The 25271-nt window shown below is 40.4% G+C and overlaps 2 protein-coding genes across 2 annotated transcripts in view; both read left to right on the forward strand.

Annotated features, from left to right (window-relative positions):
* Window positions 1–25271, forward strand: part of LOC310799943 (NACHT, LRR and PYD domains-containing protein 12-like) — a gene marked incomplete at its 5' end in the record, with an annotated part of 149267 nt that overhangs the window by 34838 nt on the left and 89158 nt on the right. The window contains one exon of the mRNA XM_083662552.1: window positions 19160–19333. Coding sequence (XP_083518678.1) covers window positions 19160–19333 — 174 coding nt within the window. The remainder of the gene's footprint in view (window positions 1–19159; window positions 19334–25271) is intronic.
* Window positions 24187–25271, forward strand: part of LOC310800231 (stonustoxin subunit beta-like) — a gene marked incomplete at both ends in the record, with an annotated part of 4565 nt that continues 3480 nt past the window's right edge. The window contains one exon of the mRNA XM_083662814.1: window positions 24187–24205. Within this exon, the coding sequence (XP_083518940.1) occupies window positions 24187–24205 (19 nt within the window). The remainder of the gene's footprint in view (window positions 24206–25271) is intronic.

A 25271-nucleotide genomic window follows, 5' to 3' on the forward strand; every position in this document is an offset into this window, starting at 1 on the left:
TCCTCATCTGATAAAGATGACTTCTTCTCTGCCCTGCACTCGTCTCATGCACAAGACACCTCCAAACAACTGGATGGATACTTGGTCTGTACAGCAGATCACATGGACTTGCTGAAATCCTTCCCAGCTGTGTGCAACCTCTCTGTGAAGCTGAACACGCCTCTACCTGCCTCAGCGGCATGTGAGAGACTCTTTAGCATCGCAGGCCTCGTCTTCAGCCCAAGGAGAGCAAGACTGAGTTCTCGCAATTTTGAAAACCAACTTCTTTTGAAGATGAACAGACATCTTTTCAGTTTCAAGTAGAGAGTGTGTGTGTGTGTGTGTGTGTGTGTGTGTGTGTGTGTGTGTGTGTGTGTGTGTGTGTGTGTGTGTGTGTCTGTCTGTCTGTCTGTCTGTCTGTCTGTCTGTCTACCTCATGACAGAGACCAGATACAGAGTGTGCGTACTACTCACCAAGGCAACCTAACGATTGTTATCCAACTGTGTTGGATTTTTTTCCTGTAAGTTCTCGAAGAGCTTAGTTTTCTTTAGGTGTCGCTACTACCAGCCTCAATTTTTAAGGTGGTGTTCATGTTCTCTGCTCATCTTAATGTTTCATCTCACACTGATTTACTGTCAGGTCCCATTCTTTGCCTTTGATGTGATAAGTAAAAAGTCCAGCTGGGCTTGTGTGTATGTGGCTGTATCACTGGCACGATAGAAATCTTCATTGCACTCAGTTATTTATTTCATCCTCCATTGTTCAGGATTCAGGCAGCATTTAAGTGAGTAATTGTTATTTGTCTGATACAAATGTGAAATATTTACACTGCAGCAAGATAAGTCTCCAACATTCCAGTGCACAGAGTAAATGGCTTATTCTACAACAGCATGAGTGAATACTGGATTCTGATTGGCTAGCAACAGTGGTAAATAGGCCAACAATCTACAGTTCGGCTCCAACCGCAGTATCACTCCACTCCCTGATGAATGAAGAACACCTGTGCTGACTCCGCCCACTGTTAGCTTGTCAGTCTACAAATCTCTAACAAGGAAATGTCCGATTTCGTAGTAACGTCACCAAAACGGGCTGCTTTAGATAACTGTTTAACTGTACTTTTACAGGCAATGTATCAATAACTGTGAATCCCGTTAAGGAATAGGTTAGTTGTTTTTTGGCTCAAAGGCAACTAAATGTTTAGTGCAATCATTGATCTTGTGTACGGAACTATATTCTGTGGCGGAAGGATAAATGTATTCTGAAACCAGTAATGATTGTAAATAAATGAATTGAATGTTACAATTGTGTATTTTTTATATTATGTGGTAGCTATTGTAGAAAAGAAATTTACCTTCTTACCTTCTTAATTAGCAGTGCAGAAGAGTTGTTAGTTTTTCTCTCAGGTTTTTCTTGTGTCAACCTGTACGGTAGGCTACACAGAAGTGCAGTTATACATAGTTGTGCTGTACATTGCAAATAATTCAAAATGGCATAGATCCAGGAAAAGAAAAAAACACTTGAATAACTAAACAAATGTATAAGAAGGGAATACTTATTTATTTTTCTATTTTGTTCCTTCACATGTAGGCAAGGCATCACGTCGCCATAATACTGCCAAAGCAAACTTACAATAAAGTTCAAATTTCAGATTTATTTTACCGCTTGCTTTTTTATTTACAAAATTTACTTGTACTTTTACTTTCAATACTTTTAAGTGCATTTAATATAAGAAAAATACTTTTGATACTTAAGTACAGAAAATAGCAGCTACTTTAAGACTTTTACTCAAGTAATATTTTAATGGGTGACTTTGACTTTTACCAAAGTCATTTTCTGGTGAAGTATCTGTATACTTTTACTTAAGTATGGTTTTCGAGTACTTCATACAACACTGAAAGCAGTAGAGAGCAGAGGAGTGGAGAACAGAACACAGCAGTGGAGAGCAAAGGAGTGGACAGCAGAGGAGAGGTGTAAATCACAAGTTAATAATGGACATGAATTCTAGTATGTGTGTTGACATAATCCAAACAACTTTTTATAATCCTATTGACTTGGGGGGGGGGGGGGGTGACGGCTACCATACTTTAATGAATGGTTGCTTCATGTTAATGATTAGCTTCCTATCAACAGCACATCTTGTCCTCTGGCAGCAAGTCATACGAATTGATATCAAAGGTTGTCATTATAGTTGTTGACACCCATTCCTTTCAGACAGTTGATGTCATATAACGGGCAATAAGCTGTATCTCATGGACAATTGCCACCTTCATAAGTGTACCTATAATGCACTATGTCTCTGAAGGGGGGGGGGGGGGGGGGGTTAGGGGGGGTGTCTGGACTGTATCTGGGGGCCCCTGCCCTGCCTAGGGTTCCCACAGTAAAACCTGCCCATTTCCACCACTGGTTTGAACTACTTTTTCTGCGTAGCTTGTAGTTTCATAAACTACATTTCTCCCAGGGTAGCTTTGATGTAGTTTCAACTATTTCCATGGTGAAGTAGTTGGTAGCTACCTAAGCTATGCTTTGAAAGTAGATTCTCACACACACACACGGGTAAAGGGGAGAGTTGTGGGTACCCATAGAACCCGTTCTCATTCAGGTCTCTTGAGGTGAAAGGTCAAGGGAGCCCTTTGAAGATGGCTATGTCAGTTTTTCCTTTTGCAAGCTGCGTTCTAGACCTTCAGTTTGAAATACCTTCAGTTTGAAATACCTACAGTTTGCAAGCTGTGTTCAAAGACCTTCAGTTTGAAATACCTTCAGTTTGAAATACCTACAGTTTGCAAGCTGTGTTCAAAGACCTTCAGTTTGAAATACCTACAGTTTGCAAGCTGCGTTCAAAGACCTTCCATTTAAAATACCTTCAGTTTGAAATACCTACAGTTTGCAAGCTGCGTTCTAGACCTTCAGTTTGAAATACCTACAGTTTGCAAGCTGTGTTCAAAGACCTTCAGTTTGAAATACCTTCAGTTTGCAAGCTGTGTTCAAAGATCTTCCATTTAAAATACCTTCAGTTTGAAATACCTACAGTTTGCAAGCTGCGTTCTAGACCTTCAGTTTGAAATACCTTCAGTTTGCAAGCTGTGTTCAAAGACCTTCAGTTTGAAATACCTTCAGTTTGAAATACCTTCAGTATGAAATACCTGCTGAAAAGCTGTGTGATGAGAGGGTTCACATTTGCAAATTGCAAATGCTTCCGCCTCCCGGAGCATTTGAAGAGACAAACCATATTTGGAAATACAACTTCCTTCATGTTTGTGCTGCGGCTGGAACAGGTGAGTCAGAAGGGCAAGGTCCTCTGTAATGAGAGACAGCAGTAAAAGTGTGTCACAGTTAGTTCAGACTGACTCCATTTTGTAAGTGCAGAGCAGGAGGGACACGGCTGAAGCAGGGTGAGTATTATTACATTATTATTTTATTCAGGGGTTCAAACTGGTCACCTTTAGTCATCTTTACAATCCCAAAATAGGACACTTAAGTGAATGGTTTTTGGGTGGTGTTGTGTGTCTGCCCTGGTATCTGTCACCTTTTTCTTTCATGTCCATGTTTGCACACCTGAAGTATCAGAGTCACTTGTCTGCCGTTACTGATAGGAGGGCTAGCATTCACCTGTCCGTATTTCTCTCTCTGAAGTTACGTGAACACAAAAGATGTAATAGTGAGATAATGACAGTAAAACAGAGAGAAGCTGACGTGGGCCTGTACTTCACAGAAGGCTGACATGACGCAGTTTATTATTAGTTTAATCCAGTTTTATTCAATCTTGATCTGACGCTCTAGGAGGTGTGGCCATCTGTCAGTCACATGACTCCACATAAAGAGAGAAAATATATAGTTTAGTGACTTTCTGCAGGCAGCTCAGTCAGAGCAGGGTGGGAAAGTGACTGCTTCATATTAGGCCTACAGAGGGCCTACTGTAACCTACATGCATCGACTTGCCTCCCGCAGCAGACTGCTTGTGTTGTGACCAGTGGGCAAGGCAAGAGGTTTTCCCACGAGGGCCAGGAAGTAACTCTGAAAGTTGTAATTCCTCAAATGGCCACTTGAGGCAGGGCTCAGGAGTCCCCTTGTTCCCGTTCACCCCCATGTTAAAATGCCTCTGTGTAACAGTGATTAAGCATTTTTACAGCCCGGTCCTTAACACGGTTTTGGTCTATATAGCCAATTCCACCTTTTCATAACTTTATGGGGTCATTTTTTATATAGTTCGCCTGTTGGGAGTAAAATAGATGATAGAAAAGGGGGTGATTGACAGGTCACCTGTCCAGTGATCATGTGACAGGGTGGTTTCACTACTACGTTCCACTGGGGAGCACTCTGCCCAATCAACACACAGCTTGGAGAGTTTACTTTTTTTTTAAATTAAAACCAATGAATAAAAAAAAAAAAGGTTAAAAGAGTCCAGGCCTAGTCATTAAAATCGATCCAAGCATGAGGTGGAAGTCCTGGTCTTTAAAAGAGCCTTTGCTTGTGCTGAACCACCCAGCTCCGTCATTGGGGGGTCCATAGAGCCTGCATGTGCAAAAACACAAAATCAAAAGGTCCACCTATTGCCAACAGCACCAGCACATTCTGGAATCACATTTGAGGAGAGGTACTTATCTGAAAGAGGGGCGAGTTGCAACTTCACCCCTCTACTTTCCAACGACGCTTCCCTCTCTCTCTTCCAAGGCCTGGAGGAGAACGGCACATCGGAGAGACCGGGGAGCCTCACCCCACCTGTGGGTCTCAGTAGCCTTGGTGGGGCAACATTAGGGCCTCCCCCCCCTCTCTCCCATCCCCCGTCAGTCCTCTACAGTGCGCCCATAGGTACGCTGGGAGAGAGAGGGGCCCGAAGCCGCAACGGCTCAGTTGCCCACACCTTACCTTCACCACAGGCAGGGCCATCCTCTGCTCCCCTCTCCGCTCGCCGCTTCTCCTCTGTGTGCGCTCTGCTGTGCTCTGGCCTTTTCCCCCCTTTGTGACTGTGCTCCACAGGCTTTTAAAGTCACCCTCCTCCACATGCAGCTCGCTGATTGGCTCCTCCAGCAGCTCCAGATTGACTGTTCCAGCTGCATTCAATTGGCTTAATTGCTCACTCATTCAGCAGGAGAGACATGGCAGAAACACAACATAAAACTACAAAATCCAAACAGCTCAAAACCAATAAAGACAAAATCCAACATGCAACTAAGACAAATAATTCAAATGAATGAAAACACATCTAATAAACATGCAAAAAACAAACAAATCAAGATTAATTAAAGCAAACATATCAAATCAAATGAATCTAAATTTCTGCCATGTGACAATCGCGCAGCTTGCCGATCACGGACCAATAGCAGGCGTTGCTGCGGCTCTGGGAAACCCCCATCTAATGTGAGCTGCACAAGGGCTCAACCCATTCCCTGCCACTCTGCTGACGAAAAATCAAGATGGCGACGGCCACCACTTCAATTCATAACGGGAGCCCAAAATGAATGGGATAGCTCTGCCCATATCTTTTAGGTCAGTGGTTGTGACCCGCCTCTCATCTCTGAGGGCGGGCTGATTTCTCAGGAACCTGCTCCACTGAAATCTGTGACCACTGTGTGTGGCCACAGAGGGGCGCTGACGCACATGTTCTGCACATTTCAGCACCGGACAGTGTCCCCCGACACTACAGCCAGTTGAGGATCTGCTTGAAAATTAATGCAATTTTCTCATTCAAGATAAGTGTTGATAGAAAAAGAAAGAAAGAATGAAGCAATAAATAAAATGGTGTGTGTGTGTGTGTGTGTGTGTGTGTGTGTGTGTGTGTGTGTGTGTGTGTGTGTGTGTGTGTGTGTGTATGTGTGTGTGTGTGTGTGTGTGTGTGTGTGTCTGTGTGTGTGTGTGTGTGTGTGTGTGTGTGTGTGTCACAAGAAATAGCACGGTGGACAGTAAGAGCGGTGCGGTGGTTGGTGGTCCTTCGTTTGCCTTCGATACTGGTGACCGGAGTTCAATTCCCAGCGTTTCTAAAGGACAAACGTGAGTCAGATAAAAACAGACACATGACCAAACCATTTCCCTAACCTTAACCAAGTTGTTTTAATTGCATAATACCATTAACCCTCCCCCCCCCGAGTATAACTGGTTTACCTCTGACTGACTGAACTGTAGGCTACAAGTGAGAAAATAACTAAAGCTTACTTGTATAACACCTTTCACAGATATAAGATCACAAAGTCCAGAAGATGAGTAAGAAGGAGGAGGAAGAGGAGGGCAGAGCAGAGTCTCCAGTACCCAGCTGTCTGTCTATGAAGACTGACTGGTCTAAAGATGATCTTCTAGACTTCAGTAATGAACCTGGACCTTCAGACACAACGTAAGAGGAATGTTATACTGTAATGAGGAAATGTTATTTGATAAGCTACACTAATGTAGTGAAAACTACAGAGACCAGGAGGTCAGACCTGCCATCGTTTTGGCTGAACTCATGCACACAGAAGACATCTTGCTCCCTCAATTTATTGTTTTTCATTCCTACTAATTAATGTATGCACACCAAATAATGATGTTGCCTCAATTAAAACCTCACATCAATTATCCCAAAAAAGCAGAGTCGTTGTGTTTGATCACCTCTGAAAACATGTTGCCTTTTCTTTTGATTCGCAGAGGTCAGTACCACGAGCAGAGAGCAGAGTCTCCAGTACCCAGCTGTCTGTCTATGAAGACTGACCGGTCTAAAGGTCATCCTCCACTCTTCAGTAATGAACCTGGACCTTCAGACACAAGGTAAGAGAACTGTTATCCCATAACCCTACCTGATGGAATATGGTTCAATGAGATTGTATTCATGAAATCAAGTTAGTAGTAAAAATATGATGGAATACTGGAAAGAGAAAAATACAAGCTCATTGATATTTGAGTAGAAAAAAAGGCTATTATTTCATTCACTAAGAATAAGAATAAGATAACAATAAAATGAGATAAGTTTAAATTATCTCTGTAGATTTGGATCAATTGAGCAACAAATAATTTCAAGATATATAAAACTAAATAAAATATAAGCTACAGTGAGTGGAATTAAATATAACACAACTGACAATTGCAAACACAACAAGCATTTAATGTGTGATAAGCTGGAAATTGTTTGTCCCTATGAAACCAAATATCAAAGCCTAAAACAGCTTATTGGTTACTTAAAACAATGCCTCCTTGGTCTCATCACATCATTATTAGCTCTCACATTTTTTCCACACAGTGTTAAGATACATTTATGAGTGAAATCCTACATACTGAGGTCATCATAGTTATAAACTTTGGGATCAATAGATATAACGAGAAACAGTCAATTAGGAAAGAGGGAGGGGACTTAAATGACACGGCCAATCAACCGGAAAGCCTCTCCTGAGTCAAACAAGCCATCACTCATGTGAATGTGAGTTTGGATCAACACATACAGATGATGAAAACCAGCTTGGTAAAATGTGTAGAAATGTCTGCAACAGATGACAGACTGACCTGTTCTACCACTAGAACATAACCAGGCCAAGAAACATGAATGAAAAGTATGTACAATATGAAATTATAAATACATACAGTATAAAAACAAAGGAAAACATATAAACACTAGAGGGCACTCTGCACTCTGTAGAATGCATACCTCCACCAACCTTTCTACAGAGTTTTGTGATGTTACGTGAATCCATTTGAAATGTAGGTGCCTTTTTGTGATTGGCCACACCCCCTTTTTGCCAGTGGGCGTGCAAAGTACATGTACATGCATAATCTATGATAATAATCTAAACACAATAAATAATCTAAATAATCTAAACAAATAAAATAGAAATCAAATAATGAAGACAATAGTAGAATATGAGAACAAAACATGAATTTAAAGTCACTAGAACTAATGATATGTATCAAACATTTGTGTTTCCAGAGGTCAGTACCACAGGCAGAGAGCAGAGTCTCCAGTACCCAGCTGTCTGTCTATGAAGAGTGACTGGTCTAAAGACAATCCTCCATGGTTCAGTAATGAACCTGGACCTTCAGACACAAGGTAAGAGGACTGTTATACTGTAATGAAGAAATGTTATTTGATAACCTACATGATTGCACTTAAAACTACAGAGACAAGGAGTGACCATAGGGAGAAAAAACACGTTTTATGGAGGACAAGATATACAGTATATTTCACTTCCTGGATGTAGGTCAGACCTGCCATCAGTTTCGCTCGATTCATGCACACAGAAGACATTTTATTCCCTAAATTTTTTGTTTTTCATTCCTCCAAATTCATAATGTGTGCACACAAACTAATTATACAATTAAAACTTCACATCAATTATCCCAAAAAGCAGAGTCGTTGTGTTTGATCACCTCTGAAAACATGTTGCCTTTTCTTTTGATTTACAGAGGTCAGTACCACAGGCAGAGAGCAGAGTCTCTAGTACCCAGCTGTCTGTCTATGAAGACTGACTGGTCTAAAGACCAACCTCCATGGTTCAGTAATGAACCTGGACCTTCAGACACAAGGTAAGAGAACTGTTATCCCATAAGCCTACCTGATGGAATATGGTTCAATGAGATTGTATTCAAGGAAATCAAGTTAGTAGTAAAAATATGATGGAATACTGGAAAGAGAAAAATACAAGCTCATTGATATTTGAGTAGAAAAAAAGGCTATTATTTCATTCACTAAGAATAACAATAAGATAACAATAAAATGAGATAAGTTTAAATTATCTCTGCAGATTTGGAACAATTGAGCAACAAATAATTTCAAGATATATAAAACTAAATAAAATATAAGCTACAGTGGGTGGAATTAAATATAACACAACTGACAATTGCAAACACAACAAGCATTTAATGTGTGATAAGCTGGAAACTGTTTGTCTCTATGAAACCAAATATCAAAGCCTAAAAAAGCTTATTGGTTACTTAAAACAATGCCTCCTTGGTCTCATCACATCATTATTAGCTCTCACATTTTTTCCACACAGTGTTAAGATACATTTATGAGTGAAATCCTACATACTGAGGTCATCATAAACTTTGGGATCAATAGATATAACGAGAAACAGTCAATTAGGAAAGGGGGAGGGGACTTAAACGACGGCCAATCAACTGGAAAGCCTCTCCTGAGTCAAACAAGCCATCACTCATGTGAATGTGAGTTTGGATCAACACATACAGATGATGAAAACCAGCTTGGTAAAATGTGTAGAAATGTCTGCAACAGATGACAGACTGACCTGTTCTACCACTAGAACATAACAAGGCCAAGAAACATGAATGAAAAGTATGTACAATATGAAATTATAAATACATACAGTATAAAAACAAAGGAAAACATATAAACACTAGAGGGCACTCTGTAGAATGCATACCTCCACCAACCTTTCTACAGAGTTTTGTGATGTTACGTGAATCCATTTGAAATGTAGGTGCCTTTTTGCGATTGGCCAAACCCCCTTTTTGCCAGTGGGCGTACAAAGTACATGTACATGCATAATCTATGATAATAATCTAAACATAAGAAATAATTGAAATAATCGAAACAAATAAAATAGAAATCAACAAATGAAGACAATAGTAGAATATGAGAACAAAACATGAATTTAAAGTCACTAGAACTAATGATAATTTATGTATCAAACATTTGTTTTTCCAGAGGTCAGTACCACAGGCAGAGAGCAGAGTCTCCAGTACCCAGCTGTCTGTCTATGAAGAGTGACTGGTCTAAAGACAATCCTCCATGGTTCAGTAATGAACCTGGACCTTCAGACACAAGGTAAGAGGACTGTTATACTGTAATGAAGAAATGTTATTTGATAACCTACACGATTGCACTGAAAACTACAGAGACAAGGAGTGACCATAGGGAGAAAAAACACGTTTTATGGAGGACAAGATATACAGTATATTTCACTTCCTGGATGTAGGTCAGACCTGCCGTCAGTTTGGCTGGATTCATGCACACAGAAGACATTTTATTCCCTAAATTTTTTGTTTTTCATTCCTCCAAATTCATAATGTGTGCACACAAACTAATTATACAATTAAAACTTCAGATCAATTATCCCAAAAAGCAGAGTCGTTGTGTTTGATCACCTCTGAAAACATGTTGCCTTTTCTTTTGATTTACAGAGGTCAGTACCACAGGCAGAGAGCAGAGTCTCCAGTACCCAGCTGTCTGTCTATGAAGACTGATTGGTCTAAAGACCAACCTCCATGGTTCAGTAATGAACCTGGACCTTCAGACACAAGGTAAGAGAACTGTTATCCCATAAGCCTACCTGATGGAATATGGTTCAATGAGATTGTATTCATGAAATCAAGTTAGTAGTAAAAATATGATGGAATACTGGAAAGAGAAAAATACAAGCTCATTGATATTTGAGTAGAAAAAAAGGCTATTATTTCATTCACTAAGAATAACAATAAGATAACAATAAAATGAGATAAGTTTAAATTATCTCTGCAGATTTGGAACAATTGAGCAACAAATAATTTCAAGATATATAAAACTAAATAAAATATAAGCTACAGTGGGTGGAATTAAATATAACACAACTGACAATTGCAAACACAACAAGCATTTAATGTGTGATAAGCTGGAAACTGTTTGTCTCTATGAAACCAAATATCAAAGCCTAAAAAAGCTTATTGGTTACTTAAAACAATGCCTCCTTGGTCTCATCACATCATTATTAGCTCTCACATTTTTTCCACACAGTGTTAAGATACATTTATGAGTGAAATCCTACATACTGAGGTCATCATAAACTTTGGGATCAATAGATATAACGAGAAACAGTCAATTAGGAAAGGGGGAGGGGACTTAAACGACGGCCAATCAACTGGAAAGCCTCTCCTGAGTCAAACAAGCCATCACTCATGTGAATGTGAGTTTGGATCAACATATACAGATGATGAAAACCAGCTTGGTAAAATGTGTAGAAATGTCTGCAACAGATGACAGACTGACCTGTTCTACCACTAGAACATAACAAGGCCAAGAAACATGAATGAAAAGTATGTACAATATGAAATTATAAATACATACAGTATAAAAACAAAGGAAAACATATAAACACTAGAGGGCACTCTGTAGAATGCATACCTCCACCAACCTTTCTACAGAGTTTTGTGATGTTACGTGAATCCATTTGAAATGTAGGTGCCTTTTTGCGATTGGCCAAACCCCCTTTTTGCCAGTGGGCGTACAAAGTACATGTACATGCATAATCTATGATAATAATCTAAACATAAGAAATAATTGAAATAATCGAAACAAATAAAATAGAAATCAACAAATGAAGACAATAGTAGAATATGAGAACAAAACATGAATTTAAAGTCACTAGAACTAATGATAATTTATGTATCAAACATTTGTGTTTCCAGAGGTCAGTACCACAGGCAGAGAGCAGAGTCTCCAGTACCCAGCTGTCTGTCTATGAAGAGTGACTGGTCTAAAGACAATCCTCCATGGTTCAGTAATGAACCTGGACCTTCAGACACAAGGTAAGAGGACTGTTATACTGTAATGAAGAAATGTTATTTGATAACCTACACGATTGCACTGAAAACTACAGAGACAAGGAGTGACCATAGGGAGAAAAAACACGTTTTATGGAGGACAAGATATACAGTATATTTCACTTCCTGGATGTAGGTCAGACCTGCCGTCAGTTTGGCTGGATTCATGCACACAGACGACATTTTATTCCCTAAATATTTAGTTTTTCGTTCCTCCTAATTCATAATGTGTGCACACAAACTAATTATACAATTAAAACTTCACATCAATTATCCCAAAAAGCAGAGTCGTTGTGTTTGATCACCTCTGAAAACATGTTGCCTTTTCTTTTGATTTACAGAGGTCAGTACCACAAGCAGAGAGCAGAGTCTCCAGTACCCAGCTGTCTGTCTATGAAGACTGACCGGTCTAAAGACCAACCTCCACACTTCAGTAATGAACCTGGACCTTCAGACACAAGGTAAGAGAACTGTTACACTACCTGATAAAAGTAAGCGAGTAAAGTGAGTAAGCTTGATGAAGGGAAAATGTTCTGTTGTGTCATTTAGGATAGTTTCCTTCACTGTTGCACAGTGTTGGGACTAACGCGTTATTAAGTAACGCGTTACAGTAACTAAGTTACTTTTTGCGGTAACGAGTACTGTAACGAATTACTTCATCAGTAACGTAACGTACTTACAATTATTGCGGTTTAAACAGGCTCGTTACTTGTTACTCCACGATTCTGTGCGGGACCTACAGCAGCGAGGGTAGAGAGGAAAATGCGAGTCTGACGGCGGTCTGATGAGGAAGTAGGCTAATCGTGCGGCACTTCTATACTTTCTAATGTTACTGGACCAAATTCTGATAGTGAAACGGGTCATTTTGCGCGAGCTGTGTTGTGTACGGTAACGATGTTCACTTCACACCGCTCGGCGAGTCAGCAGCATGGAGCCCTCTCCTCCTCGCTTCTCTCAGGCTGTCTGTCACCAGTGTCCTGCTGCACCCAGGCAAGCACAGCACTCGTCTCTCGCTTACAGATTCCCCTCGCGTTGGAGGGTGTTCACGGTGTGTTTCACGTTGTTTGGTCATGAAATGGGGAAAAAATGCCTGCAAGTCTGCTGCCTTTTGGAGATGAACTGCTATTAAAGGCAGCCGCGACGAGCGGCTGCTTTGGGGCTCTGCTCTGTCCCTATCTGCAGGCAGTGCTGGGCTCTGCTGCTCACTGTCACTCCGCTTTTACAAACGGTAACCACAGTGTTTATGTTGTTCAGCCAGGATATTATAGACTACTGATACAGTTGTTAATTATACAGTGCCAAAAGTGTACTGGCTACTTTTTGAAGGCAATAATAAATATGCCTCAATGTTGTCTTGTCCCACACTGTGCTACAGCAACCCCAAAATAATGTGTGTGCATTAATAAGAGAATTGAGAGTTAAAAAAAAAGTAACTCAAAAGTTACTTTCCTAGTAACTAAGTTACCTGGACAGTAACGAGTAACTTAAAGTAACTGAGTTACTTTTCAGAGCAGTAACTAGTAACTGTAACTAAGTTACTAATTAAAAGTAACTTGCCCAACACTGCTGTTGCATCACACTATGAGAGGACTGTGTTCATGAAGCAAATCTCTGCCCCAGTGTTTTCTTACATATTTTTTTAAATATTAAAAAATAATATGATGATGCTTGGAACTATGGCACTTGGCACTTTCATGTCTGTCTACTGTCTATTGTCTGAGCCTTTTTAAAATTGAGTGACTCTCCCTGCAACCAAATCTACCTATGGGTACACATAAAGTAACCTTGACTTTGACCTTGACTTAGAGATGGGACTGATCCAATGGCGTGCCGATACTGACGTCATTCACAAATCTGATATCAGACTGACGTTGTTGACCCTTAGTCCCGCCCCCCTCCCCGAGTTGCTCAAATTCCCTCATCCTGCTAGCCCCGCCTTAAAAGCCACAACAGCTCACTGCTGGCCACACGCATAAGACACGCCCACAAGAAATGGTTTAAACACCAAAACCTCCCATCATTGTTGAAAAGCCCATTTTCATTCATATGGTGTTTGTGTTTGACACTGTTTGTGTTTGACATGTAAACACAGACAGTGGTTGATACTGTAGATGTAATGTAATGGAACTCTGCCATCGTATCTACCCTAACTGCTGTGATCAATCTCTGTGCCCTGCTAACACTATCTGTAGTCAGAGGTCATCAAGAATGGTACTTATTTATTTACTAATGACTGCCAGACACTGTCTGTGTTCTGTAACAAATGTGTTGTTACAGTGTTGATGTAATAGGACTGTGTGTTGTTTGCATTGAGCTGAACATTCATTAATGATAATTACATATGAAACAAACCAGAAAAACTGTTACAATGTTGCATTCATCCATGATCACCACGGTGACATTTATCCATGATGGGTATGCAATGTTGACTCCACTCATTAAACTACAACTATGACAACAGATACATGTGAAAATAAACTTGACATGTGATGGCAGCACGATGCTGTCTGAGCATCTATAAAGTAGTAGTATAAAATAGTCTGGGCAAAATATTTTTTACAATTTGAACAAAAAAATTGTTCAAACTTTTGTTCAATTTTGTTTGTTTGTTAGATCTTCATCTGATCAGGGATAATAAATTGCCTTTATCCCCACAGAATGAGGAAGAGGAGTCTAGGTGTTGTGAAGCAGCAGCTGTCCTGCTGTGCATTGTGTCATTGGGTCCTGAGGGATCCAGTCTCTACCAGCTGTGGACACAGGTTCTGCAGACAGTGCATCACCTCATACTGGGCCCAGTCCGGTTCATCAGGAGACTCCGCCTGTCCCCAGTGTGGAAAAAGGTCCAGAACAAGATCTGGACTGCAGACACCCAGTCAAACCAGCATTGCACAATGTAAGACTGGGGTTCTGTCTACTGTTGTCACCATTTCTAAAACCAGGAAACAACAGCATATCTGTTAAACACTTGTTTACTCTTTCTTCTCTTCCAGCGGATGGCGTTTTGCAGGAGGTTTTAGATGTTCATAAGATCAGTCTGATAATGAGATGTGACTTTGTGACAGAAGGAACAGATGAAGCAGGAATTGAAACTCCCCTCAATAGGATCTACACTGCACTCTACATCACAGTGGGACAGAGTGAAGAGGTTAATACCCAACATGAGGTGTGGCAGCTGGAGACAGCATCCAAGATGGAGGCTCTCCATGACACTCAGATCAAGTGCCACGACATCTTTAACCCCTTACATGACCAAGAGACACACATCAGAGTAGTTCTTACAAATGGTGTTGCTGGAATTGGAAAAACCTTCTCAGTGAAGAAGTTCACTCTGGACTGGGCAGAGGGCTTGGAAAATCAAGACGTCATTCTTGTGATTCTGCTTTCGTTCCGGGAGCTGAACTTGATCAGAGATGAGCGGTACAGTCTTCTCATGCTGCTCCATGTTTTCCATCCAACCTTACAGAGGGTCACAGCAGAGAAGCTCTCTGTCTGTAAAGTTGTGTTGATCTTTGATGGCCTGGATGAAAGCAGACTTCCATTGGATTTCCACAACAATGAGGTTGTGTCTGATGTCACACAGGTATCATCAGTAGATGTGCTGTTGACAAACCTCATCAAGGGGAATCTGCTTCCCTTGGCTCTGCTCTGGATAACTTCCAGACCTGCAGCAGCCAATCAGATCCCTCCTACATGTGTAGACAGGGTGACAGAAGTACGAGGCTTCACTGACCTCCAGAAGGAGGAGTACTTCAGGAAGAGATCCACTGATGAGGAACTGTCCAGCAGAATCATCTCACACATCAAGGCATCCAGGACCATCCACATCATGTGCCACATCCCAGTCTTCTGTTGGATCACTGGTACAGTTCTGGAGCACATGTTGACTACAGACCAGAGAGGAGAGCTGCCCAAGACCCTGACTGAGATGTACTCACACTTCCTGCTGGTTCAGACAGAGAGGAAGAAGCAGAAGTATGATGAGAGCCATGAGATGAGTCAACAGCAGCTCATGGAGACTGACAGGGAAGTTCTTCTGAAGCTGGGGAAGCTGGCGTTTGAAAATCTGGAGACGGGCAACCTCCTGTTCTACCAAGAAGACCTGGAGAAGTGTGGTCTTGATGTCAGAGAGGCTTTGGTGTTCTCAGGAGTGTGCACAGAGATCTTCAAACGAGAGTGTGTGCTCTTCCAGAAGACGGTCTACTGCTTTGTTCATCTGAGCATCCAGGAGTTTCTCGCTGCAGTCTACATGTTCCACTGTTACACAAACAGGGATAAGAATGTACTGAGCACATTCCTGGGAAAAGTCTGGGATAGAAGTGATCACTCCTTGGATGTCTTCCTGAAGAAATCCATGCTCAAAGCCCTGAAGAGTAAAAATGGCCACCTGGACCTCTTTGTCCGCTTCCTTCATGGCCTCTCACTCGAGTCCAGCCAGAGTCTCTTAGGAGGCCTACTAGGTCACACAGAGAGAAGTCCAGACAGCATCCAGAAAGCCATCAGCAACCTGAAGAACATGGACACCTCCAATACGTCTCCAGACAGAAGCATCAACATCTTCCACTGTTTGATGGAGATGAATGACCACTCAATACATCAGCAGATCCAAGACTTCCTGAAGTCAGAGAACAAGTCAAAGAAGAAACTCTCTAAGGCCCACTGCTCAGCTCTGGCGTACATGCTGCAGATGTCAGAGGAGGTTCTGGATGTGTTGGACCTGAAGGCCTACAACACATCAAACGAGGGACGAGGCAGACTGATCCCAGCTGTGAGGAACTGCAGAGAGGCTCGGTTAGTCCTGATCTGAATTCTAACATTATCTACAGTTTAGTTACCTTCACACCTGATGCCATATGAACTATAAAGATATATAGTTCCTCAAACAAACACTATAAAACTGCTGTTCTACAGAGCAGTGGTAACACAGTGTTGGGCGTAACACACAAAGTAATGTGCTATTAATTTTCCTCTAACAGAGTAAATAAAGTAAGTCATTACTGTTACGTGTCAGTAATCACATTACAGTTACCAGGTTGGTCATTACTTGTGTTTCATTGTTTAGTCTCTTTAACCTCTGTATTGGTGCAATGGCTCTGAAAGATTCTCGTCGTCTTCAAGTCATGTTGGAAATATTGGAATTACAGGAGAGCGCACATAAACGAGCCAACAAAGTTAGGAAATACATCACGGAAAGTCTTCGAGCTGTGAGGCGACAGCGTGTCCACAATTTAATCAGATCTAGGCAATGAATCCACACAAAAAAGTTTGACTCTACAGCAGCGATAGTGTGAGGCGTGCCTCCCTCTCAAATGTATTGCATTCCAGCAGTTTGACAGGGCAAAGGCATTTTCCCCCCACTTTAAATCTTTATTGTACACAGTTTGTAAACAGACTGCACGTGGAGTTGTCAGACAGCGGGAGAGGAAGTAACGTACTGGAGGCGAGTTCATTTTGTTTCCCATATGAATGATTACGTTCGGTCATGTGTGTCATCGACAGTGTTGGGCACGTTACTTTAAAAAAGTAATATATTACATATTACTCGTTACTATTTTCAAAAGTAATATTATTACTTTACTTATTACTCCATGCCAAAAGTAATTCGTTACATACTCGTTACATTACTTTTCCGTTACATTCCACACAAATGGCAATAGGCCTTTTTCACTGCAGCGATTTTGTGTCTAAAAGGCAGGAGGTAACATAGGTGCACCAAGATGTTAATTAGGGCTTCCAACTTCTGGTCCATTTAGGTGTTCCAGTGCCGAAGCCCTAATTAGTTAGTTGGTTGCACCTGTGTATACTCTGTCTTCTAGACACAAATGGCCGTTGTGAAAAAGGCCCATAGCGTTTTTCTCATAAAAATGCAGGCTTTGCGGTGCAAATGTGTGAACTAGGTCTATTATGTGCCGTTCCATTTAAACTAATGGCTTTGCCAGAGCACAGCTTCCTACAGAGATGCTTGATGAAGAGCACACCTGGCTCAAAGTGATGACTGACAAGATGCAATCTTTTAAACAGCTTCTGTTTTATAGAATGCAGTATAATGCACGGCCAATGCAAACTCAATACGTATAGGCTACATCTTTGCTTAACAAGTTTGTGTCACAAATTATGTTAGCTCTGCAACATTAACATTAACCTGACAATAATAACAGCAATGTTTGAGGTCCACCAGCTTGTGAGTTTTTACATTATCTCTGTATTTTAACAGTTTTCCGGTTTCTGTTGTGCTGTCCTCTCGTCTCGTAACGTTAACGTTAGGAAGTTTGAGCTCGTGTTTTTCACAGTGGAAAGAGTGTTAGTAGCCTACCTGTCCTTCCTGGACACCGTTTACATTTGACTTTGATGTTCGTGTCACCTTTCTTCCCGACAAAAACAAAGTCATGGGAATATATCCAGCCACGGATTTTCCTCCTTGGCTCAGCAGGGCAGAGAGGGTGCTCTGAATGTGCTCTGCGGTGATGTCACCTTGTTTTGGGAGCGTTAAAAGCCATGCTGCTTGTGATCAGTGAATGCCGACTGCGTGTCGTTTTGCAGCGCAGCGGCATCACAGAATGGACTCTACAAAAGATGTAACGAGTTGTTTTATCTTGAAGTAACGGTAATATTATTACTTATATTCTATTAGTAATTCGTTACACTATTCGTTACTTGGAAAAGTAATATTATTACAGTAACGAGTAACTAGTAACTCGTTACTTCCCAACACTGGTCATCGATAACATGTAATCATAATGGATTATTGGAACTTGACAAAGAGTCTTTCTCACCCCATCTTGCTTGTCATCTCACGCGATGTAAGTTGCTTGTTTACAAGTTAACAGCTTTGTCAGTGCTACGTAACGTTACATTACCTCGTTGGCTTTGGTTGAATTTGGACAGAATTCGCAAAATAGCTTATCGCCTGAGTCATAAAAGTCATTAGAATACTGCTCTGCACTGAAGTCAGAGCTTAGTGCAGAATTTCTTCACTTTTTTGACGACGGTAAAGGGGGAGCAGCTGGACGCGTCGATATTGTTTGTGGTTTTGTGATGTAGCATGGAAGCGACGTACGGCTCGTAAACACACCGGAGCGACCCCCGGTAATGTTTCCTTACCACAAAATGTTCCATTCAGTGAACGCGGATTTCATATGGCTCTTGTGTTGCTTTGGTATGTCTTCTTCTGTGGCGTTTATGGCGTTCAAACAGCGTTTAGGTGCTTTATCGCTACCTTCTGGATTCGGCGTATTCTTCATGTAGCTGCACGCACCGAACCGTGAAGCCCATACTGTGACGTACACAGGGCGAGTACACGTACCGTGACACCCCTAATACATACATATACAGTATATATATATATATATGTATATATGTATATATATGTATATATATATATATGTATATATATATATATATATATATATATATATATATATATATATATATATATATATATATATATACTTTTGACAGAATTGCTTGTAATTGCATTCTGCTATGCTTTGCTTTGTGATATTACACATTCAGCACTTTTTGAAAAATTTCTAATTCTACAATACAATTTATTGTCACTTTTTCTCTAATTATTATTACTATTATTGTTATTATTTGTATTAGAAGTAGTAGTATGCTCTGTCCGTTTTGATGTGGGCTAAGTCTCAGCTCTGCTTTCATAGAACTAATCTTACATTAAATCTGTGATCACAGACTTTCTGACTGTGGACTCTCAGAGACTCACTGTGAAGTCCTGGCATCAGCTCTGAAGTCCAACCCCTCCCATCTGAGAGAACTGGACCTGAGTAAGAACCAGCTGCAAGATTCAGGTGTGAAGCTTCTGTGTGCTGGACTGGAGAGTCCACACTGTCGACTGGAGACTCTCAGGTAAGATTTTAATTGACAGTTTTTCTCAGTTGATTTGACACATTTCTCTGCTTTCAATACAGTGCCTCTCAGGTCAGAATTCTTGACTCTGTAAAGGTTGCCTGCAAGTTTTACAGAGGGCCGTAGTAGCTAAAGAGTCTGATTTATAATATATGTATGTAGTGTGAATGTTCTATACATATGTAGTTCTGTATGTTGTGTGAAATGTCACAGTTTTAATGTGTGAATTTCGTAAAAAGTACACGCAAGACAAGCTCCATAGGGTCCTATTATAAAGGTTGAAAAAGTATAAACCTAACAGTACAAAAGATAAATTAAAGCTGAATTAAGGTGATAGAGTCCTAAAAGTGGTGACTGGTTAAGTGTGAGTGTTGAGCTTAAAGTATGAAGGAGTAGTTAGAGTTCAAAGAGGGCGTGGTTTCACCATGAACTGCTGTTTAAAATGAATGGCAGTTGCACCCGGAAATATAGCTAATCTGTTTGTTTACAAACATGCTGATTCATCTAAAAACAGCAATTAACCTCAAACCTCATGCTTTGATATCTTATTTAAACGGAGTCCACAGCACAAGAATTTCACACGTGATACTTGTACCACGGAGTGACAATAAAAATCTTGAATCTTGAATCTAGATTGCTGCATCTCTCTCTATTCCTGTCTCAAACCTCATGCTTTGATATCTTATTTACCACTTTTGCAGCAGGACCAAGTTAGCCGATTGTAACTGGTAAAGCTCAAAATGTTTGATGCATTTTTGAAATTCCCACAACATGTAACAAACAAACAACCAAAAATAAGACTGAAGAATGCCTTGTAACTTATTTAAAACAGAAATAATGTTTCATGTTTGTTAATTTGAGTATATATTCTAACTAAAACTGTCGGCTGTGTTTTTTTTTTATATATGCATTGCTTTGCTGCTTGTTTTTTCAATTATTTTTTGTAAAGCACCTATAGATTGCTATAGATTCCTATAAATTGCTGCACCTCTCTCTATTCCTGTCTCAAACCTCATGCTTTGATATCTTATTTAGATTGATGCACCTCTCTCTATTCCTGTCTCAAACCTCATGCTTTGATATCTTATTTAGATTGATGCACCTCTCTCTATTCCTGTCTCAAACCTCATGCTTTGATATCTTATTTAGATTGCTGCACCTCTCTCTATTCTTGTCTCAAACCTCATGCTCTGATATCTTATTTGGATTGATGCACCTCTCTCTATTCCTGTCTCAAACCTCATGCTTTGATATCTGATTTAGATCGCTGCACCTCTCTCTATTCCTGTCTCAAACCTCATGCTTTGATATATTATTTAGATTGATGCACCTCTCTCTATTCCTGTCTCAAACCTCATGCTTTGATATCTTATTTAGATTGCTGCACCTCTCTCTATTCCTGTCTTAAACCTCATGCTTTGATATCTTATTTAGATTGATGCACCTCTCTCTATTCCTGTCTTAAACCTCATGCTTTGATATCTTATTTAGATTGATGCACCTCTCTCTATTCCTGTCTCAAACCTCATGCTTTGATATCTTATTTAGATTGATGCACCTCTCTCTATTCCTGTCTCAAACCTCATGCTTTGATATCTTATTTAGATTGCTGCACCTCTCTCTATTCCTGTCTCAAACCTCATGCTTTGATATCGTATTTAGATTGATGCACCTCTCTCTATTCCTGTCTCAAACCTCATGCTTTGATATCTTATTTAGATTGCTGCACCTCTCTCTATTCCTGTCTCAAACCTCATGCTTTGATATCTTATTTAGATTGATGCACCTCTCTCTATTCCTGTCTCAAACCTCATGCTTTGATATCTTATTTAGATTGCTGCACCTCTCTCTATTCCTGTCTCAAACCTCATGCTTTGATATCTTATTTAGATTGCTGCACCTCTCTCTATTCCTGTCTCAAACCTCATGCTTTGATATCTTATTTAGATTGATGCACCTCTCTCTATTCCTGTCTCAAACCTCATGCTTTGATATCTTATTTAGATTGCTGCACCTCTCTCTATTCCTGTCTCAAACCTCATGCTTTGATATCTTATTTAGATTGCTGCACCTCTCTCCATTCCTGTCTCAAACCTCATGCTTTGATATCTTATTTAGATTGCTGCACCTCTCTCTATTCCTGTCTCAAACCTCATGCTTTGATATCTTATTTAGATTGCTGCACCTCTCTCTATTCCTGTCTCAAACCTCATGCTTTGATATCTTATTTAGATTGATGCACCTCTCTCTATTCCTGTCTCAAACCTCATGCTTTGATATCTTATTTAGATTGATGCACCTCTCTCTATTCCTGTCTCAGACCTCATGCTTTGATATCTTATTTAGATTGCTGCACCTCTCTATATTCCATCCTGTCTCAAACCTCATGCTTTGATATCTTATTTAGATTGCTGCACCTCTCTCTATTACTGTCTCAAACCTCATGCTTTGATATCTTATTTAGATTGCTGCATCTCTCTCTATTCTTCTCTCAAACCTCATGCTTTGATAACTTATTTAGATTGCTGCACCTCTCTCTATTCCTGTCTCAAACCTCATGCTTTGATATCTTATTTAGATTGCTGCACCTCTCTCTATTCCTGTCTCAAACCTCATGCTTTGATATCTTATTTAGATTGTTGCACCTCTCTATATTCCTGTCTCAAACCTCATGCTTTGATATCTTATTTAGATTGATGCACCTCTCTCTATTCCTGTCTCAAACCTCATGCTTTGATATCTTATTTAGATTGCTGCACCTCTCTCTATTACTGTCTCAGACCTCATGCTTTGATATCTTATTTAGATTGCTGCACCTCTCTCTATTCCTGTCTCAAACCTCATGCTTTGATATCTTATTTAGATTGCTGCACCTCTCTCTATTCCTGTCTCAAACCTCATGCTTTGATATCTTATTTAGATTGCTGCCCCTCTCCATATATACATAAGTTGTGTGACTGAAATGATCAAATAATAATATTTCCTTATCTTTTCATATCCATTAAGGCTGAGTGACTGTAAGCTGTCAGAGAGAAGCTGTGAAGCTCTGGCCTCAGTTCTCAGCTCCCAGTCCTCCAGTCTGAGAGAGCTGGACCTGAGTAAGAATGACGTAAAGGACTCTGGAATGAAGCTTCTCTCTGCTGGACTGGAGAGTCCACACTGTAGACTGGAAACTCTCAGGTCAGTATTACTGATACTGTTCAACAGACCACCATTTAAATGTGGCTTTACATGCACATTAATATCAGTGAAGATTAGGGCTGCACAATTAATCGTGTTTTCATCGTCATCGCAATATGAACATGCGCAATAAACACATCGCAAAGACTGCCTGAAACAAAAGTGGTTTTATTTACATGCGTCATGCATTCCCACTCAGCATCTGATCATTTTGTCTTGTGTTGTAAATCCAGCGTACACCTTTCCCTTGCAACAGTGTGCTCCGCCCGTCTGCCAAAGCCCAAACACGCTGTGTGTAGTTTCAGCTAGAGTCAGTGTGTATTTCATTTCTTTATTCAGAGGGCATAGGCTATGTTTGTCGTCTATGTTAGCATTATTAAAGCATTATTAAAGCAGAAAGACATAGGAACTGTATAGCTAATATATTTGTTTATTTATCGCAAGTCGTATCGTCATCGCTATATTGAACAATGTTATCGCACATCGCAGATTTTCCTCCTATCATGCAGGCCTAGTGAAAATACCTGACCTCTGTATTTTCCTGCTGATGTGAGTTTTGAAAGCAGCTGAGATACCAACATTTATCACATCTAGTTTATATCCTGTGGTAGAATATTGCATCATCTCCTCTCTTTACTGCCTCTGTTGTTGAAACCTAAAGTAAAGGATTTATCACATTCTGTCACACATTGAGTCCAGAACTGAAATGAAAACACAAACCAGATCAGCTATAGTTCACTGTCACATCTCCAGCTGCTTCAGAATAGAGCAACTAGGATTTGAACCAGTGCTACAGGGAGTGACATCATCAGAGCCTAGATGCCATACTGAACTCTGTATCTATATTTGCATTCATTAATCATCTGTTTACCTGAGTTGTGTGACTGAAATGATAAAATCATATTTCCTTATCTTTTCATATCCATTAAGGCTGAGTGACTGTAAGCTGTCAGAGAGAAGCTGTGAAGCTCTGGCCTCAGTTCTCAGCTCCCAGTCCTCCAGTCTGAGAGAGCTGGACCTGAGTGAGAATGACGTAAAGGACTCTGGAATGAAGCTGCTGTCTGTTGGACTAGAGAGTCCACACTGTAGACTGGAAACTCTCAGGTCAGTATTACTGACCACCATTTAAATGTGGCTTTACATGCACATTAATATCAGTGAAAAGACCTGACCTCTGTATTTTCCTGCTGATGTGAGTTTTGAAAGCAGCTGAGATTTATCACATCTAGTTTCTATCCTGTGGTAGAATATTGCATCATCTCCTTCCTTTACTGCCTCTGTTGTTAAAACCTAAAGTAAAGGACTTGTAAAGGACGAGCCCATCGGCTAACCGCAGTGAAAACGTGACTGTCATCGCCCTGTCTTGACTGAAAAACATTTGAGAGCCTCAGCTTTAAGGAACAGTCAACTTATCAAACAAACTCAATGCCTCGCCACACACACACACACACACACACACACACACACACATTGATTGATTGATTGAGTTCTTTATTGATAATGAACAAACAGTATATACAGAATACATATATACATACACAGGCCCACCATTATCAAAAGGATAAAAAAACGCAATAAAGCTAATAGCTTATTTCCATTGCGGTCCTTAAGATGACTGTGATAAAAAGTGTACTGTTGTGTGTATGCCTGGATGTGTGTAAGTGTGTAACAGTATGAGTGCCTCAGGCACTTGTCAGAGTCTGCGGGTATCGCGTGGGTGTGCCTGCCACGCAGGGGGGAGAATAGTATGGGGAAGTAGGGCACAGTGAATAATCAATAAAAATAAGCATAAAATAAGATAAAAGACAATTAGTGCTATTAAAAATAAACCCAACAAATCCTAATAAATACGTACAATAAGATATAATCAAGTAAAAGAAATAAAATAAAATAAAATCTAATAAAATACAGGGTCGATTGAAACACCGGCTCAGTCACTGGCTGGCCGATAACAGGTCGCCCCCCACCTCAGACACCTTGGCTACCATCAAATCGAGCATACCCATACTGTACAATATATTATAATACAATATACTATAATATTATATATCATTACCATACAATATTATATATTATGTAAGGGATAATGTATATTGAGGTGGTGATTACGGGGGAAATAATGACCGACAGGTGGATTGAGCCCGACGCGCCAGCGGAGGGCTTAATCGTTCACCTGAAGGTCATTATTTCCCAGTAATCACCGCCTCAATATACATTATCCCGCTTAGAACACGGCCTACAACTAAATCATTCAATAATCTGACAAAAATAATTATTCAAATAGATTTTTTAATAGCGATTTCAACGACAAAGCGGTTTCATTCGTAATTGGCACACAAGACACCACAGCTGCAACTGGTTGGCCTAATTAGTAGTGTCTTGCTGACAAAAAGCTCTTATCAACTGATTAATCCAGGTGTGGCAGAGCAGCGGTCGGTTGTCGAGAAATAATGACCGGTGAATATTGTTGATTGACCAATCAGAATCGAGTATTCAAGAGAGCCGTGTTCTAAATAACAATATAATCCCACAGCATAGCATAATACATTAAATCCAGGTTCTGCTTCTCCTGATCCAATTCTTGACTTTAACTTTGAAAGAATGATAGGAGCTGATCGTCTTAATCTCAGCTGGGAGACTGTTCCAGGCTACTGCCGCTGAGTATAGGAATGAATTCTGGCCAATGCATCTTTTGCGTTTTACTGGGACCAAATCTGTAGGGCTCCCTCTAGTGCCGTGACCATGTACGTCACTGACC

Source organism: Poromitra crassiceps (assembly GCF_964638095.1).
Source record: "Poromitra crassiceps genome assembly, chromosome: 29".
Classification (NCBI taxonomy): Eukaryota; Metazoa; Chordata; class Actinopteri; order Beryciformes; family Melamphaidae; genus Poromitra; species Poromitra crassiceps.